Source organism: Sinocyclocheilus grahami, unplaced genomic scaffold (assembly GCF_001515645.1).
Source record: "Sinocyclocheilus grahami isolate Dianchi unplaced genomic scaffold, SAMN03320097.WGS_v1.1 scaffold180.1, whole genome shotgun sequence".
Lineage (NCBI taxonomy): Eukaryota > Metazoa > Chordata > Actinopteri > Cypriniformes > Cyprinidae > Sinocyclocheilus > Sinocyclocheilus grahami.
The window spans coordinates 676,053-694,960 of record NW_015505359.1 but is presented as its reverse complement, the minus strand read 5'-3'; the positions used below and the strand labels follow the sequence as shown (position 1 = coordinate 694,960).

General features: G+C 35.8%; 1 protein-coding gene across 1 annotated transcript; it reads right to left on the bottom strand.

The window, feature by feature from the left end:
• Positions 1–751: 751 nt before the first annotated feature.
• On the bottom strand, positions 752–13,237 carry LOC107594167 (cytohesin-3-like). Its single transcript, XM_016284128.1, has 12 exons — positions 13,211–13,237; positions 12,977–13,069; positions 5,885–5,967; positions 5,582–5,646; positions 5,325–5,461; positions 4,957–5,030; positions 4,590–4,880; positions 4,378–4,489; positions 3,806–3,882; positions 2,959–3,030; positions 2,716–2,870; positions 752–1,687 (listed from the first exon to the last, which is right to left on the bottom strand). The coding sequence occupies exons 2-12, from the start codon at positions 12,993–12,995 to the stop codon at positions 1,615–1,617; spliced, it is 1,158 nt and encodes a 385-aa protein (XP_016139614.1). The 5' UTR covers positions 12,996–13,069; positions 13,211–13,237; the 3' UTR covers positions 752–1,614.
• Between the last annotated feature and the right edge of the window lie 5,671 nt (positions 13,238–18,908).

Here is an 18,908-nt window from a genome sequence, read left to right as displayed (position 1 = left end):
GAGAGATCTGAATTCCTATTTACTGACACATAACAGAGTTCTGACATAGTCTTAAGAGGATGCTGCATATTTACCATAAAAATGTTAAGCAGAATACATGTGACAATATTTTACTTATTATATTAACTATTATAATAATATAATACTACACGTTATTTAAAAAAAACTGAATTATACAGGTATTCAATTTTAAGCCTTAAATATCAGATGGGTTTTGGTTGCATATCACTATGGTTATATCTGTTTTAAAAGGTAAACTTAGAAAAGGGGGCCTCATTGTAGAATTTATGTCATAACTCATAAATCGTATTCTCTGTATTTCACTGTGATTAGTATTGCTGCCCTACATGGAACTGGACAGTGATGACAGTGGACAGTGGTTAATTTCATTTAAATCATATCGATTATTGAACCTTTTAGCAGTGTGTCTATGAGTATTTCCTTTATACTCTGCAATAAACTATGAGAAATGAGTTTCATGTTTACAGAGCCATACAGCCTTCACATAAAAGCTCTCAGCTGACAAGCTGTAAATACATCGTTCTAGATCTATGGAGTTTCCAAAAAAGTTCAAATAATAAAAATAATTATGGCTTTTGTGATGTTATTTGTGTGTGCGGTATGTGTGTTATTTACAAACATAGTAAAAACTACAAAACATAAGTTCACATAACATTGGCAGTATTACATAAATAAAATACATGAACTTATATTAGTAACAATTTCAATCAAAAGGAGAATCAAATGGGTGTAGAGTTTGCATTATTCTTAAAAAGACATTAAATAATATTATCATAGTAAGAGAACTTCAGAAATAGATTTTTACAGTATTTTATAATACTATTAAGGACCTTAAAAACATAAATATAAAATGAAAAAGCTTTCTGGTTATTTTCTCTTCCAAGTAATGCAACCAGTCCTGCTGATTTGGATGACTATGATATGACACAAATGAAAATAAAATCATTTAAAACTACCGATGCACAATTAATAATATTTGAAATTAAACAATAGCACTGAAAATTACACTCCTCATGACTCCCTGCCATATGGATCTATTTTCTGTATTCATAGACAACATCTGAAATTTCTGAAAAAAACGGTGAGTGGAATTGACATTAACAGTAGTTTGGTATACTTAACATACATTTCATCAACATCTAATATCATTACAAGAGCTTAAATTTAGACTTTTGCCTTGTGAACATCTCCATATAACTATACCTGGAAATTTGCAATAGCAAACAGTTCCTGTTGTAGGCAGCAGGGGGCTCTATATTAGACCCTCACATGAAATTAGGCAAATATCGTAGCACAGTTGAATCAGTCATCACTCTTTAAGCAAAGTTCTTTTTGACAAACATTCAGCACATAATTGCATCATTACCATCACTGTCTTCCCCTTACAATCCATTCAAAGATAAATATTTAGCACATTATCCCTTAGATTACCTCAGGACCTATACAGACACCATCATTTTTAAAATCGTGTCCTTCTTTATGTTCAGAGAGCTTGTGTCTCTGTCTGTCTGTCACCTCCTGCAACATGCAGGATCCCATGTGAAGGTTTCCACTTGAAGAGTGATTATTAAACCCAAACTGAAGGTCCATGGCTCACTTTTTAGCGGCCACTCGCCGTTTCCTAGTAGCCAGCATGTCATAGAAAGGATCCCTGCTAATGCTTGCCCTGTAGGAAAGCAACAATAAAACAGAAATTGTACAATCAAAGCATAGAAATATACATCCATATAAAACAATAACAGTATTTTCTGGAAGCAGTCAACCTGATTATAAAAAGATACAGGGTTCTTTTATTTAGGGTTTGGGTGGCACAGAGTTCCTGGCAGTCCCACAGGACATGCTGAGGCAGCTTTTGATGTAAAACACCAGGCTAAACTGACCACAGAGCAGTTCCACAATTCCAGCTGAGTCAGAGGACATGTGTTAACTAGACACTTAGATAGTGCCACACATTTTCAACTATTGTACACAAATGGCCTTCAGAGACCTACATAAGACCCAAACATACGTTTTCCATTTCTTTTAAAACCAGTCTGTTTTAGGCAGGGGAAAAAAAGCCAGAGTCATGGTCAACAGCAAGAGACGTAGTGGTCTTTGGCTTCCCCTTCTCCAGTGATAAATGCTGATTTATCCTCAGGAACATCCACTTAACCTTCAGAGGACAGTGGGTCACTCAGAATCCATTATAGTCTTGTCAGCCCTACAGTGTGAGGTTTGTACAGTATATGTACCACACTGTGAAAAATCTATTTCCTAGGCTGATATTTTGTCTTGTTTTTCAGTAAAAACATCCTTAAAACAAAATAAATATAACGGATATTAAGACTTTTTTTTTTGATGAAAAAATTCATTAATATTTATTTATTTGATTAAATCTGACAAAATTGTAAGAAAAAAATACTATTAATATTATAAATAAATGAAAGATTATTTTCTGCAAATTTCTATTTTAATGCAAATTAAAAATGGATTAGTTAGTTTTACTGAAAACTTTAGTTTTTTTTTCAGTGCACAGCCAAGGTCTAAGACACTGGAAACACTCTCTTCATCTTATCAGCACAACGGCGATGTTCCATGATAAGAGAAGCCAGTGTTCCTTTCTGAGCATCTGTGGGTGTGTGTATATGACCTACAACCAGCACATATCGGTTATCTGAGAAGAGAATAATGAGGGCTGACACGGTGAAGCCTTACTTGATGGATTTGATCCACTCTTCTTTCTCCTCTGGCGTGGGTGCGGATATTCTGTACACCACGTGATTCCCCTCCACCACCTTCCCATCAGCCTCTGTCTTGCATGCCTTAATTACCTGCCCCTTATGACTGGGGTTGTAGAGCTCAAAGCAATTCTGAAAGGTCGAAGCATGAAATGGATAGAATATAAAAAAGAAAAAGAAAATAATATAATTTAACTGAGAGCTTGAAGTAGAAACATACTGATTTTCTTGGTTCTTCCACCTCTCTTATACTAAGATTCTCCAGTGGAATGATCCCCCGAGGCTCTTTGTCCTGTGAACATATGAGTAATAGACCATGTTTATTTGTTATTAAAGCAACTAGTCTTAGACTTAATCTGCAATATGTTTCCCTAAATGTGATGTGGATGGTGGGGACTTATGGAAACGCATGATAAAAAAGTGAGGGAACTAACTATGTGCACATTAAGCAACTTCTGTCTGTCTCTTGATCTAAATCTGGCACACAACCTTGGAAAAAGTGCATTATTTCCTTCCACTTTGCTGATGAGATGACAGTGGGGAGGTTGGTGCTTTGGGTTTTAGTCCATGAGTGTTCACTTTGAGGTCGTGTACTCATAAACACTGACACAATTCATTTTAGCATGTGTACACATTTAACATGTACTTACTGATGACACGTCCTGCACTACAAAGATTTTTGTCCAATCAAATGCGCCAAAATGGCAATTTCCCTCCCCTAATACCAGCTGAAACTGACTAACAAATAGCAAATTGTTGCTGTAACTAGTCTTTTGGCTAAAAGCTTCAGAAATACATCAAAACAGGAAAGAAAGCATTTGTCAAGTTTCTTCAGATCTTGTTTTGTCTTTATTGTAAATGTGAAGCTTGTGAGGAGTGCTGGTATCTGCTTAGACACTGAACAAACTATTTCTTAGCTGTTCACTTACTCTTTTTCTCCCTCACTTCCTCTTCTATCTGACCTCCTTTCACCCATATCTTAACTATCTGAATCATCAATACATTTTATAGATAAATCCTAAATCTATTTATTGCTCAAACAGGACATATCGAGCAGTTCTACTTACTGTTGTATATTCAAAGTAATACAGACAGTTATCTGTCAAAATGAACCACCTCCTCTTCCAGGTCTTCACTCTTCCCCCTGCAATTCAAATACAGATAATAAAAAATATATATATATACATTGGGAAAGTGATTAAACAGTGGCAGATCTTTTATACTGTAAATACATAACTGCATGACATGGAATTAGTGTAGACCCTATCTCTCACCAACTAACATTTGCCAAAATCCATTTGATGGATATTAAAGGATATTAAATGACTCATAAACATTTACTCACTGAAGTGCTATAAAAGCGTTAATGGTCTGCCAATAACAGCATTATCTATGTAATCCTAAAAATCTATGTAATCTTTAAAAGCTCTTTAATTACTTTGAATGATGTCACAGTAGCAAATCTGCTGGATGAGCCATAATGTAAAAAAGTTATTGAGTGAGATGTTGGATAATACCATATTAAATCCAATCTTTAAAGAAATCAGGGCAAATTCGTGGGTTTGAAACCATGAAAGAACGATAGATAGATAGATAGATAGATAGATAGACAGGCATACAGAGAGAAAGATATACAAACCTAGTTTTAGCAGCCATCCCTCTCTGTCTGGATTAAAGAATGTGTGAGTTAGATCGTTCCCATCGTCTTCAGGAATTTTGAAAGGCTCATTCTTAATGCTTTCATATAAATTCTGTGAAGGAAAAAACAACATGCAAATGCCTATTCTATCATTACATAACTTGGAGAGGAGTGTGCAGCTCTCTCCATCACAGTAGGATGCAGAGACTCACTCTGAGCAGTTCCTCAGGCAGATCTCCTCCCTCGTTGATGCCCCGATTCATGGATATGAACCTTTCCACCGAGGGCTTGTCTCTGACATTAGGGTTGTGCAGGCTGGTGTTGAGCATGATGACAGAGAATGAAAGAACATAGCATGTGTCTGTGGAGAGAAAAAACTTGGATCGGTCAGTCAGCTCTGAAGGTCCACAATGGCAAATTAAATGGAGAATGGATATAAAGATACTATATGAACAGTATACAACTCTCTTTTTTCTCATTTTAATTTTTTTAGTAGTTGACTTCTAAATGATAAATTCTGAAAGCATAGAGTTTTATGCAAGATATAGGCCAGTTTTTAATGTCTCTGCATCTTTATGCATGACTCCATGCTGATAGAAATGCAAACTCATGAAGCTCCACAAATGCCTGCAAAACCTTAATGTTGAAGTCATCTCTAAAAATAATGAGAAAAAATGGTTTAATCAGCAATAGCTATTTCCTCATTCGTTCCAAGCTCCATCTCAAGAGATACATGCACTCATTTGAACAGAGGTCAATCAAAAGACAGTATAGACTTTTAGACATTCAGGAGTCAGTCGCTGTTCGTTTGTTCAGTTTTCTACAACAGGGTTTCAGACCAACTAAAAAATGCACACAAGTACTATCGTGTAAGACTATGTTTGGGGTATGGAAATAAAAAACATCATTTGAATACATGCAAGGGTCTTAAAAAAGCAGAGGTACACTTCTATGGCATCGTGAAGCACCTTTATTTTTAAGAGTGTAAGGTGAATAAAGCAATAGCAACAATAATACCTTTTTAGGATCCATATTGAATTTCTTTCTTCCAACAGCAATCTGCTTGTTCTTCTGAGTGCTTTTGCTGTAATGTGGTGAAAAAAAGTTCTCAAGTTCTCTTTTAAAATAACAAATATGAACTAATATTATTTTAGTCTCAATGCTAAACAAATCGTTGTTATCTGAAAAACAAAAAGTAACATACGTCTCTCTGACACACGTTAAATGTTCAATCTCTGTCATGACTTCTGAGATCTCAAACTTTAACCGCTGCAAGAATCACAGAAAAAGTCGTTACTTAAGTTATATCACTGAAGTTAATCAAATTCACCAAAAATCGTTCTTAATATTCTTCAAATTAATGCAGTGTATAATAAAATACATCGTGCAACCAATGACATTCAGCCCCCATCAGGTGGAACTTGTAGTGAACGGTGACATGATAAATGTCAATCACTGATATATATTAATGACTTAAAAAATATAACAGCTACATTAATGCCGATACCTCAATGTCATCTAGCAACTCTTTTTTCCTCCGTCTAATGTTGGACAGTTCATCTCTCTCTTCCAGTGAGAGATCTTCAGGCACTGTTGAGAAACATATATTACATTAAAATGTTTCATCTAATAATAATGATAACCAAGAAAAAACTGATTCTACAAGACATCCAAAGAAGCTGTATACTTTATCTTTTGTTAAACAGCTATATTTCTGACCTAAACTCAAAACCCAAAGTGCTATGTAAGACAAAAAATATCCAGAGCACATTTATCCTCATAAATAATGTTAATTAAACTGGCCTTGGCAACCCATAACCTAGTACTCAAGAAAGAAGCTTTTCTTTTAGGCTGGAAACCGAGTATTTTATGTAAGTACTTCATTCCTTGAGGACACCTATGATATGATTCAATATGTTCAGGACAACTTGACCTTACATGGTGAAATTCATCCTGCATCTAAATAAGAGACTGTAAGCCAACCCAACTTTGCAACACTGAGGTGCCCACTGAAACACAGAAGGTTACAGTAAAGAAAACATGTATTGAGCATCGCAAACTCCACTGTGGGTGTTATATAACTCTTTTGTAGAGGTTTCAGATGCTTAATTAAGTCACAAAGGTCAATAATCTCCTGAACTGACTTTATCATTTCTCAAAACTTTCACAAGTAGGAGAGTGTTTTGGATGAGGACATCAGTTGCTTGTAAATGTGGACAATATATATAAGTACATTATGTAACTGCACCTCAGATGCACCAGGATTAGACAAGAGACGGGCTAATAAGAGGGGCAGGGGGGAACTTGCTGCGGTTGTCTGGTTCTGCCTCATGATGATGGAGGGGAAGTTGAGAATGAGTGCATGAATCAGGGTTCAACCTTAACAATAACATTACAGGGGGATTCATTGCAGTCATTCTGAGCCTTTATATTAAATGCAGTGGTCTTTTTTCAATCTTTTATCATTATATAAATGCTATACTAAATCTTAATGAGGAGCCATTTGTTCGTTACACAACAGGGTTTGGTCTGTGTATGGACAAATGTAACTAGTTTGGAAGAAATGGGGTAAAAATAGAATATTCCTTCAAGATATGAACATTCTGTGCCTCTAACTTGCCTGTGGAATTGGCAAAAATTAGTAGAACAGAAGTAAATTCCATTCTCATGAAATCAAGCCACAATGTCCTGAGGCTCATTGTGAAAATCAGTTTGTCTTCATCAAGACATTGCATAGATTGGCAGGCATTATTATTACCAAGTTGCTTTCCATATTATTCATATAAACCATTATGCTGAATTTTTGGAAAAAGGAAAAATAAGAAACACTCAAAAAATCAGTGGCTAGGGATGACATCACTACCCTGCACCTTGTCTTGTGGGAAAACAGGAATGTTGGCTGTATGCAAAATTGTCATGAGTGACACTTTGCTAAGAAACTATTACAGCTGTTTGTAAAAAAAAAAAAAAACTGCAGGTTCTTTAAATTCGTAATAGCCTAAAATGACGTGACATGTGGCCAAGTATGGTGACTCATACTAGGAATGAGTGCTCTGCATTTATCCCATCCTAAGTGCACACACACAGCAGTGAACACACACCCGGAGCAGTGGGCAGCCATTTTTATGCTGCGGTGCCCGGGGAGCAGTTGGGGGTTCGGTGCCTTGCTCAAGGGCACCTCAGTCATGGTATTGAAGGTGGGAGAGAACACTGTACATTCACTCCCCCCACCTACAATCCCTGCCGGTACGAGACTCGAACCTTTTGGGTTACGAGTCCGACTCTCTAACAATTAGGCCATGACTTCCCTTAAATTAGACACAACTGAAAATCGCTGCAATGTGATCTCATGAGAATTTGTATGCATTTTTCATAAAATATGGTTCAACAAAACGTACATTTACTTAAGTTTTTACAACAAAACGTACAATACTAACATTTTTAGAGCATCTAAACGTACAATACTGACGTATTGACAACACCTAAAACATAAATTATTTACATTTGAACAACTTGAAAGAGTTACAAATGAATCCTTATGAATATTGAAATCTCTGCATTAACATTTAATGTTGTATTGTATTCAGTTGTCATATCAAATGGCATAAAGTTTTCAATTACATTATTAAATTAAGTTTACTCATTTCCTTAATATGAAATGATAAGATTTCATTCTGTTCTGTGTGATTTCTGCTGCCAACTCGTTTAGAAGAATACATAATGTTAAACAAGCCTACACTTTAAACCCTTAAAATGAATAACACTTCTGCAGTTGTTTAATAATTACTTGTGTAATATTTACTTTGTTTGCCATAGGACACAAAAGGCATTTTCTCCGACATGCTGTGACTGACAATAGAACCATAAAACAGAATACACCAAAAATCGCAACAAAATTACAAAAATAATCAATTTGTGTGCTGTAATCCAAATCTTCAGAATCCATACGACTGCGAGCCTGAGCAGCGACCGTAAGCAGCAAAACGTAAGCAGCTGGCCGCTCCTTACAAATGAAAACGAGACTCGTTCAAGAAGCTTTACGACAGGTTTACGACAGGTTTTATGGTTTTACGACAGGAAAATCGAACACTGATTGGCTCTCGCCTGCTTCGTCACAGATTGCGACATGCCGTGTTTCTGGTGAGGTGTGTTGCATGAGAAATGCGCGCCTTCACGGAGTGGATCTGGATAATAATCTGCATAATATTTTCAGCGATTAACAACTTAAATTCTGCTCTGAGTCTGCACCTCACACAAACCTACTGTATTCCACCAGAGAGGGCTGAGACTGTAACGCATCGTCATTTTGGTTACTTCTGGTACTGTTGATGACATTTTTGCAGTAAATAAATTATTGTGATTGCACTTATCTGTCTGTCATGTTTTTCTTTATACTGCACATATTTTTAAGAAATAGTTATGGTTAAGTTTAGAGGTAGGAGTGGGATTAGCGACTATAAAAATATATTTTTAATGCTATATTTTTACAAAAATTGTAATTTCCTTGCATATTTCGGGTCAGTGCAGTTTTATATATTTTTAAATTCACAATAAAATGGTTAGGTTTAGGTTTGAGGGTAGGTTAAAAGGTCTAAAAATCCGAATTGCTTATCAATAAAATTATAAAAACGCATTGATACAAATAACTTAAAGATATAAAAGATTTGTAAATATTTTACGTTTTTTTTAGCTAAAAACACGCAGCAATCTTTACGTTTTCAGGATTGAAATACGTCCAAATAGTACATTTCAGCATCAATAAGAACATACAAAAATGTATGTTTTGTGCTTGTAAACGATACGTACTAATACCTACGTATAAACAATGAGACTAGGCTGGAAAATCACATATAAGTTTGTGGAAAAAGATGAGTTGAATTCATGTTGACATTCTGAATATAGATATTAAAGGATTTGCAGCAAACTCTGCATCCTGGGCTCTAACACCCTCTTTAATCTACACACTGGCCTCAATCCCTCTAACTATATCTTATCCTTATCCTCAATAGCTGCACGGGCCACCAGCTGCTCTAAATCCACAGGCTTACCCATTGATATTAACCACACTCTCAGGCAAGGGCCCACAGCACAGGAAGTGTGCTGCACACACAGATGTGTCCCAGCCACTATCCTATCCAAATATGATAACAGTGCATAAACCATCTATACAGGCTTGTGTGGGCTATATGTTGGTCCATTGCACATCTTCATTGCTGAGTTAATGTATCTGTCAATCATAATAATGTATATATTACCATAATATAGCTGATAATAAGATACCTAGTACAAAGCTTCGAGATTATATGGGCCTAGTAGGCACGTTAGATTGCTTTTTTATACTGTTTTTGATAATTGTACACTTAACAACCTGTTTTCCAGAAAGAAGGATACTTACATTACTGTTAATCAGTGAGACAGACGGAATGGGCAGAGAGCTTATCTCTTTCCAAAAGAGAAAAAAGTTGCTTTCTGATCAGTGTGTGAAAATAACTGGTCAAATAAATGCAGCCTTTGTGAGTATCAGAAACATGAAAAAAATCTTACCCATTGCAAATATTTGAACAGCAATGTATGGTTATATATATATATATAAAATAAAGTTATGCTAATACACATATTTATGTTTTATTTTGAAGCATATCTTCAACATACAGGTAACAATGAAAATAGACTCTATGGATATTGATATTCCTAACACAACATAAAAAAGCTAGGTGATTCAACAAACGAAACAATTCAATCACTAAACATGATTCAAACTATGTACCAGTGACCAAATCTATCTTCTATCAAATGTATCTATCTTATGAAATACCCACAACCCCTTTTAATGTCTCTTTCTTCAGAAAACCTGCAAATGATAAAGAAATAATGCTCAAGAATGCATGGCTGCTGAATACTGCATTCCTGACATGAAAGCGATGGGGCTCTGGGACGGTCCTGACTCAGTGGGTGGAAAACTGGACAAGGGTCCTTTGTACTAGTGACTGTTTGTTTTTAAATCTCCTGCTGGGACAAAATGTTTTGACAACCCCATCAAAAACCTATTTAGGTTTTTAACTTTCCCTTTCACATTTTTAAAACAAATATGAAAATATTTGCATTCAACAACAGTAATTCACCATCCACTCATTGCAACTGTTCAACTGGCGCTATAGTTCATAAAATATTTTGGAATACACTCCAGACTTTCTTCAAATCAATTCCATATGTGACACTTAGACCTCAACAAACACTGAAAGATCTCTCTCATTCTTCAGTCTCATCCACTCACAATAATAAGAATGCATCCACACGATAAATGTTTGACACCATCTTAAAGTCTGCAATATTCACAGATTAAACCTAATTTCAAAATCTCAATCGGCAGCAAACATAAACATCAAATCAGTACTCAAGATGTCTCAGTATCAGATCTATCAGTATTCAGAATGGATACACAGCAGTGAAATGTAAACACTACAATGTTTTTGATATAATAACGTGGCTGACATTGTCTTGACCTTAAGCAGATTTGACAGGCACGGTGTCCTTCGGATCTCTGCTGGTGCAGTCACACCATTGAAGAGGTTTTGACCACTGCCTGTGTCATGCCTGGTGCCAGACGGCTCCTCAGGAGAGCCAGGAACAGACACCGGTGGCATCAGATGCAGACAATGAGCGCCATGCCTCACTATCTCTCCTTTAATCAGTCTGAGAAAGTCTGCCTCTGGTTAGACCTTAGCTTAGGACAAAGCAATGATTTAAAAAACTTTAAATGGCCATACATTTCTGGTTCTGGTAGAGACTGTTAAGAGGGCTGTCATGACATCCTATCAGTCTTTCTTTGCAGTCAACCATCTGCCACAGAAACAGAGAGAAAATGGTATTCCATTTGGTTTTTCCCACGGTAAGATAAGACAAATAGCCGTTGAGTCCAAGGCTTTGAAGTTTACAAGATACAAGAGGAACTGGAAAGACCTACTGAGCTAATGGTACCTCTACAGCTCTGTACTCTCTTGTTCTTGTAGACATTTACAATTGGTCTTTGTCAGATAAAGTGATTACGACGGTAAATCAACATAGTAGTGAAACTGGCTCAAAAGTGCTCCAGATGTCTGGATTTTAGGTCTGGTTTCTGTTTCTTTTTTTTTTTACACTGATATACCAAAACAACTCTCAGAGCATAACAGCCACAAACTAAATCACTAGCATCATCTCCACTGTCTATTTAGATGATCCCATATATAGTAACTAAATGCAGAATCACTGCGGAAAAATCATCTCAAAAGAGTCATCTTAAAGCTCACTGGCACTTGTCCAAAATCAAGTTCCATCATTTTTTATCTTTCCAAAATAGTCAACACAATAATCCATTGACCAGATGGCTATAATCAGTGTAGTACTGTTAAGGTGTCAAATATACATTTAATGTTTTCGTATATAAGTATAAATATAATATAATACTTTTTTTTAAAGAAAGTCCTTTAAAAATTACCATGCAACCACACACTACTACAGTTACTGTATAGTTATATATATATTAGGGCTGTCAGTTGATTAAATGTTTTTATTTAATTACATGATTCGGAAATTAATATAATTAATCGCAAACTAAATTTGGCTGTGAAAATACCCGCAAAAGATAATTTAAGGCCATTATTGTGTTAAATGGGAAACGTATGGAAGCCCGTTTCCACCAATGAATAAAAAAATAAAGAAAGGTAATGGCAACTTTTTATCTCTTATGAGTCCGACTCTCTAACCATTAGGCCACGACTTCCCCATTTGGGGGGACATTTGGACACATGTGTCCCCCCCAATGGGGGGGACACATGTTTCCAAATCCCCATTTGGAAACATTTTACCTGATGGAGAAGATATATACAAAATAACCAGCATTTTATTTATTTTTTGTCTGAAACATCAGTTATTGTTTACTGAAATGTTGTATAAAGCAACATTGGTCTCCCAATTGTGCTGTTGTACTGAATGTCAACACTGCTACAGTAGAGTGCAGAATGGCACTCAAGTAATAGCCTACTGTTCAGTTCTGAAAGTAGTATTTCCCAATTAATAAACTGGTCATTTATACAGTGCTCTATAAAAAAATACGAGCACTTGACTAATTAAATGCCTCGTGATCCCTCTTGGCACCACAACTGTTCTCATAAACATCTCGCGAGCTGCTTCAAAGGATCTCCACATCAAACAAACTGTCGACCTACATATGAACAGCCATATGAACGGCTCCGGCAATAAGACTGAATTAAGCGATGTTCAAATTCTCATTAAAACACAACGATAACACATCGACAGCAAGAACACTATAAGCCATTTCACGTAAAAACGAAACACCTTTTATAAATAGCAGAATGTTAAAGTGTAAATAAAGTAACTTTTTCGTATCCAATCACTGATAATAGTATTAAAAGTAAGAATAGTAGAAAATGTTACATTAAAGTTTACTTTTCGCCTCTCCGTTTAGTGCTGATGATTGATGAAATATCCTTCGTTCCGAATCAACTGCACGCGCCCGTTACGCTCAAAAAATGCCGTTTTGAAACAAACAAACCGGAGAATGACAGCTGCTTGTGCTTGACGATAAAACAAACCTTACCTCGGTTATCTTCATCCATGTTTATTCTGTGAAGGGACTTGATGTAAACAACGTTCAAGTCTTAGATTACTACCCTAATAATATAACACTGGTCTGTGAAACACAAAATTAAATCATATTAGGATATACTGAGCTCATCGTAACCCAGTTCAGGGGCTGCTCTGTCATTCGCATATTCCATAAACTGCTGCATAGATGAACATAAATCCTGGTGAAATAAATAAATATGCAGACCACTCTCCGCCAGCTCCCATTCGCCTTCATCCACAGAGAGACTAGTGAGAAGAAATGCCTTAATTTAGCCAACAAAAATAGAGGCTCCGCCCATCACCATAATCTATGAATATATGACTGTTATTAAGTGATTGCATCCTGGTCTTTACCTAGTCTAATTAAATCATGTGTAATTACCTCGAAGGTAAGTCGGAAGAATACAATTAAAATATTAAAATAAAAATCAGTTTTTGCATGAATAGTATTTTTCTATTACTAATGTATTGGTGTTAGGTGTGAAAATCATGAGAAGAGACAGAGAAAAGCATGATTAATTACTTTGTAATTATATTATATGATTAATATGATATAATTTGATTAATAATACACAATTATAATAGTTTATCATTCACAAAACATGCATTTATTAATATTTTTGCCACGTTTTTAACCACAGTCTTCACTGGTGTAAATATTTCTTATAATAAGATCTAATGCATATGAGACCTGGAAACACACCTAATGAGGTAATATGCAATATCCTGAGCTTCATATGCAAGAGTGATATCAGCATTAGGGTGGAGAATCCCAGGTTCCTAATAACTGTGCAGTGTACAGGAGGAACTTGTTTTCCGGACACCACATGTCAGCCAGTATTAGTCAGATTATTTTCCAGGTAAGCTGTGGTCATTATCCCTCCAAACTTTCTTACCTTTTGTGTCATAAATTCCATCTTGAGCGCAATGTGTTTTGCAGCTTTCCAAAGAATCATGCATAATCCATTCAATAACTCAAGAAAGTCATTGTCACTTTGAAACAAAAACAATCTCTGATGTTTCACTTCTTTTGCATGGATTTAAATGCCCCATTATTTGTACTTCACAGCAAACAGGTTTTATATTTTGCTGATGGTATCATTCAGTCAAAGGAACTTAGACTCACTCAGTCCTATGAAAATGAGAGTTTTGTCTCTGTGTCTCATTAAAATATTTAAATGATCCCATCTGAGGATGTTATGTAAGGTATAACTGGATATGAGGAAATCAAAAGAGCAGAATGTAATGTTCTATGACCGCAGCACACAGCCAGGCCCTGTGCGTATGAAGTAGGTACAGGGAAAACAGGGGCTTCAGGGTGGGAATGACATCCTGTGTGGGAAACAGATATCCACTGAAGCTCAGGAAGAGAATGCTGTTTGCATTTTTCCTTTTTTTTCGAGGGCAAGAAAAACTCTCCCATGAACTTCACTTGTACCACCCAGTTCACTGTTACAAAGATTCATATTCATTTGATTCATTAATACAGCTCCGATGCCAAATGGACTAATTAACCCTTAAACAGGCAAGAGTGGAAAATTATCAGCAAAAAATCTTTTCATGTCACTTTTTATATCATCTGGACTTAAGTAAAACATATTCAAAGGACTTTTTGTAATACTTGATATATTTTGGATTTTATGAGTTGTATCTCCCAGGATACGTTGCCCTATTAGGTTATAAAAAACAGTCTAATTCATCAATAATTCTATGATTTATTTGATGCAAACAAATATGTAATATTCAAAATATGCTGCATGTATGACATGTCTTAAGCGTCCTAAAGTTGAGGCACAGACATTTCTTGTATTTTTAAATTTCTGAACTGTTTCGTCTTCATTCTCAGGGGTGGGCAATTCCATCCCTTGAGGTCCACTGTCCTGCACGGTTTAGCTCCATCACTAAACAATCATATAATGTCATTTATGTAACATAATATCATTTTTATGTAATCCCAAAGACTTTTGTTACATTTTTCAGATGTGTTTGGTTAGGGTTGGAGCTAAACACTGCAGAATGGTAGCCCTCCAGGAGCAGGGCTGGACACCCGTTCTGCCATAAAATGAGCTGTGTGAAACCCTGCAAGAACAGAAATCTAGTTAAAAATGCAAAGATGAAGTCAACTAAATGCAATATTATCAGTTTTACATGCAAATATTAACATTTGCACAATTTCTAAACTCAAAATAAATAGAAAAGGGGACTGTGTACAGGGGGTCAGGAGGGCCTATAAGGCTTATCGCTAAGGGCCCCTTGCCCTGATATGTGATTTCTACTGAGGGACATCCGCTCCCCTTGATGCGACTTATTTAAAAATGCGATAAAAAACAACATATGACTTAATTTTCTGTTTCAACATCTCAAGACAATGTTCATAATTAATACTAACAGTTGTACTGCATTTTTTGCTGAAAAAAGTAAGATTAATATATGCCTACTTTCTACATTTTCTGAATGTCCAGCCCCATGGGTGTACATGTTGGCTTTAGGTCAAATTGACAAAACAAGCACAGAAAATTTTAACCAAGTCATGTAACCCCCATACGCCAAACAACCTCGACTATGATAACGATGACAGTATTGGATGAAAAATTCTTCCTCGTGCCTCCTACAAGAGACTAAAGAATATGTATCCTGTGGTGCACGTTGCCTGTTTAAGGGTTGCCAATCTCTTAAAAAACAGCTGACAACAGGTTGTTTGCAGAGAACCTGTTTAGCCTGTCTACAATAGAGTGGAAACATGGTCTACGTGGATCTGTAGATTAGTATGAAACCGTTTTCTTAATCAGTACATTTTTGCATTGATAAGATTTACACACCACACCACCAGATAATAATAATGACCATCCATCCATTCATTCACCCATACATATATGGACTCAGTTTCTATGTTTAGCACTGTATGAAGGAAAGCCACTGAATGAAAACTAAAGAAACAAAGTAAAATACTTTTTTCTACTATTGTCCCACTTTTTAACTTCTATGTAAAACCCGACAGGTTTAAGAGCAAGACAATGTCACTTCATATCCTCTGGAAGCCACTTGGCACATGTTTGCTGGCAGAAGCTGATAGCACAGACAATGGACATAACCTTCATAGATGTTTACATAAAGACCCCCACTACAGTGCGGTGCCAACATGCAAATTAGTGAGACACTGTCTCATGGCTTATCATGATAGCATGGGTTTACATTTTAACATCCACATGAATGTTGTTCCCTTTCTTATCAGCTTGATTTTGCATTCTACTTAAGAGCAAGACAATGTCACTTCATATCCTCTGGAAGCCACTTGGCACATGTTTGCTGGCAGAAGCTGATAGCACAGACAATGGGCATAACCTTCATAGATGTTTACATAAAGTGTTGGCACCCACTACAGTGTGGTGCCAACATGCAAATTAGTGAGACACTGTCTCATGGCTTATCATGATAGCATGGGTTTACATTTTAACATCCACATGAATGTTGTTCCCTTTCTTATCAGCTTGATTTTGCATTCTACCATTTATTACCAGCTTGTGTGCTATGGTATACTTCCATGGTAGTCTTTCAAGTACCTTAAAATATCCTGCAATGATTCATAAATACAGTATCTCTCATTAGTATATACCCATGTACTAAAGTATTAGTATTTTAAATCAGGATTGCTTTTATACTTTTAGGTTGCTTGTTTATGTAAACAGCATTTACACCTGTATTTTGAGATGTACAATGTATTTTGAGATTCGCTCTGCATTAAATTTCTGCATGTTTAAACAAAGCTGAAGGTCCATATGCTCAACTCACAAGAGTCTGATATCAACAGGGGTGATATCAACAATGATATCAATCAACAATGACACAGATCATCATTTTTTTTTACAAACATGTTCAATTTGCTGTGGTGTATTCAACAAAGTAGCTCAGTTTGTTTATGAAACTTGTAATTTCATTCTAGCATTTTTGTAGATTTTGAGATGTACAATGTATTTTGAGATTCGCTCTGCATTAAATTTCTGCATGTTTAAACAAAGCTGAAGGTCCATATGCTCAACTCACAAGAGTCTGATATCAACAGGGGTGATATCAACAATGATATCAATCAACAATGACACAGATCATCATTTTTTTTACAAACATGTTCAATTTGCTGTGGTGTATTCAACAAAGTAGCTCAGTTTGTTTATGAAACTTGTAATTTCATTCTAGCATTTTTGTAGCTGTACTTTAGCAGTGTGCTTTATAGTCTTCCACAATGTAAGAGTGAGGAAGGTCTAAAGTGGTGGATAAGCAGCAGTCGATGAAAGAATATTATCTCAATGATGAAATGGTTTTTAGTATTAGAACATGTAGCAATAATAATTTCATAAAAGGTTTTCATAGACAAAACATGACATACTGAAAAACAAATCTAACACATCAAATCCTGTTATTTAATGAAATTGTATTTATTTACTTAAAGGACAGTCTAGTAAACTTCATTCAAAAGCAAAAAGCATTAAGTTTAGAATCAGTTGTCAGATACCAGCACCCTGGACAACATTTTCTTTTATGGTTTGTAAGCTATAACAGCTTTTGATATTTTTCAGGCAATTCTACTAGACTCCTGTAGTACTCTTCCATAGAGGTTTCTGCCTATCTCAGCCCCAAGGTTCTTCTGTCACATTTGTCCAGGGTCTAAGCTCCCCTGGCATGCCGCCTCATTTCCAAAGGCCCTGTCTCTCACTCCATCTACTGCTGAGTCTACATAACTGCATCAGGTTCATTTTAAAGCGAGACATCATCGCTTTAAATCAGGGCAGGGCAGTATTTCTCAGGCAAAAGCTTTTGGTCAGGGGTGGGCAACTCTGACCCACTTTGCTGAAGAGTTAAACTCTACTCAAAGTCCAACTCTACTCAACTCTAACCTTAACGAGCTAATCAAGGTCTTCAGGATTACGTAGCATTTTATAGTTTTGGATTTTATTTTGTTTAGTTTAATTACTTTGAATAATTGAATTATATTTGTACACACATACCAGACATAGGTCAAAACATTGACATATTTGGCTGAATTATAAAAGCCAGAAGTGGTACTAAATAAAGGCTCCCGTTTGGGTTCCTTTTGCTGAGCTGAGCCAAAAGAGCCGGAATTCCCACCACTACATTAAACGCTAGAATGAGACGGTAAGTGCGCATGGTTATGTGACATATGTTACATATTATTAATATTAACAAGGTCATAGCTTGAATATACCTGAGTATATTTAATAAAACACGAGTAACACAAAAAAATCTAGCTTGAATTGTTGTCGGTTACTTTCGTCCCAACTGACGGGGTCGAAAGTAACAATGTGCAAGGTCAAAGTGAAATTATACTGACGTCGTTCTACATTTGTCGCACTTGTGAGTTATTGACCACACCAAAATTAAATCTCTGTCTAAAACATTATCTTTTAAAATTATGTTTTTCTGAAAAATGGTACTTTCGCCCCTGCTCTCCCCCTAATAACAGACGTAGGCTATAGTTCTCCATAAAAATTACTCGTAATTATTATATTTGTAGTAAAAAGATAGCCTACTTGTAGTTGCATAAGAGGGTTAAACTGTATTAAAATTATGCACATCACACTGTTGCACAATACACTTTTCTTTTGTTATGAAATCTTTTCAACTTTAGGGTAGAGTGGGGTACAACACACCACCGACTGTTTTTCCCAAAATAACCACTAGATAAAGTCAAGATAAATGTTTTTTTTTTATGTAATTAAAATCATTTCTTAAATTTCATTTTGTGATTATTTTATTTGTGCGCAGACGGGGTCTTCAAGTTAAATTGGCTGTATAAAAACAAAGAATAGTAAATGGAAAAAACATTTTTAAGTAACAAGTAACAACCATGTTTTGGTTAATTATTACAATACATCAGAACAATAAAATAT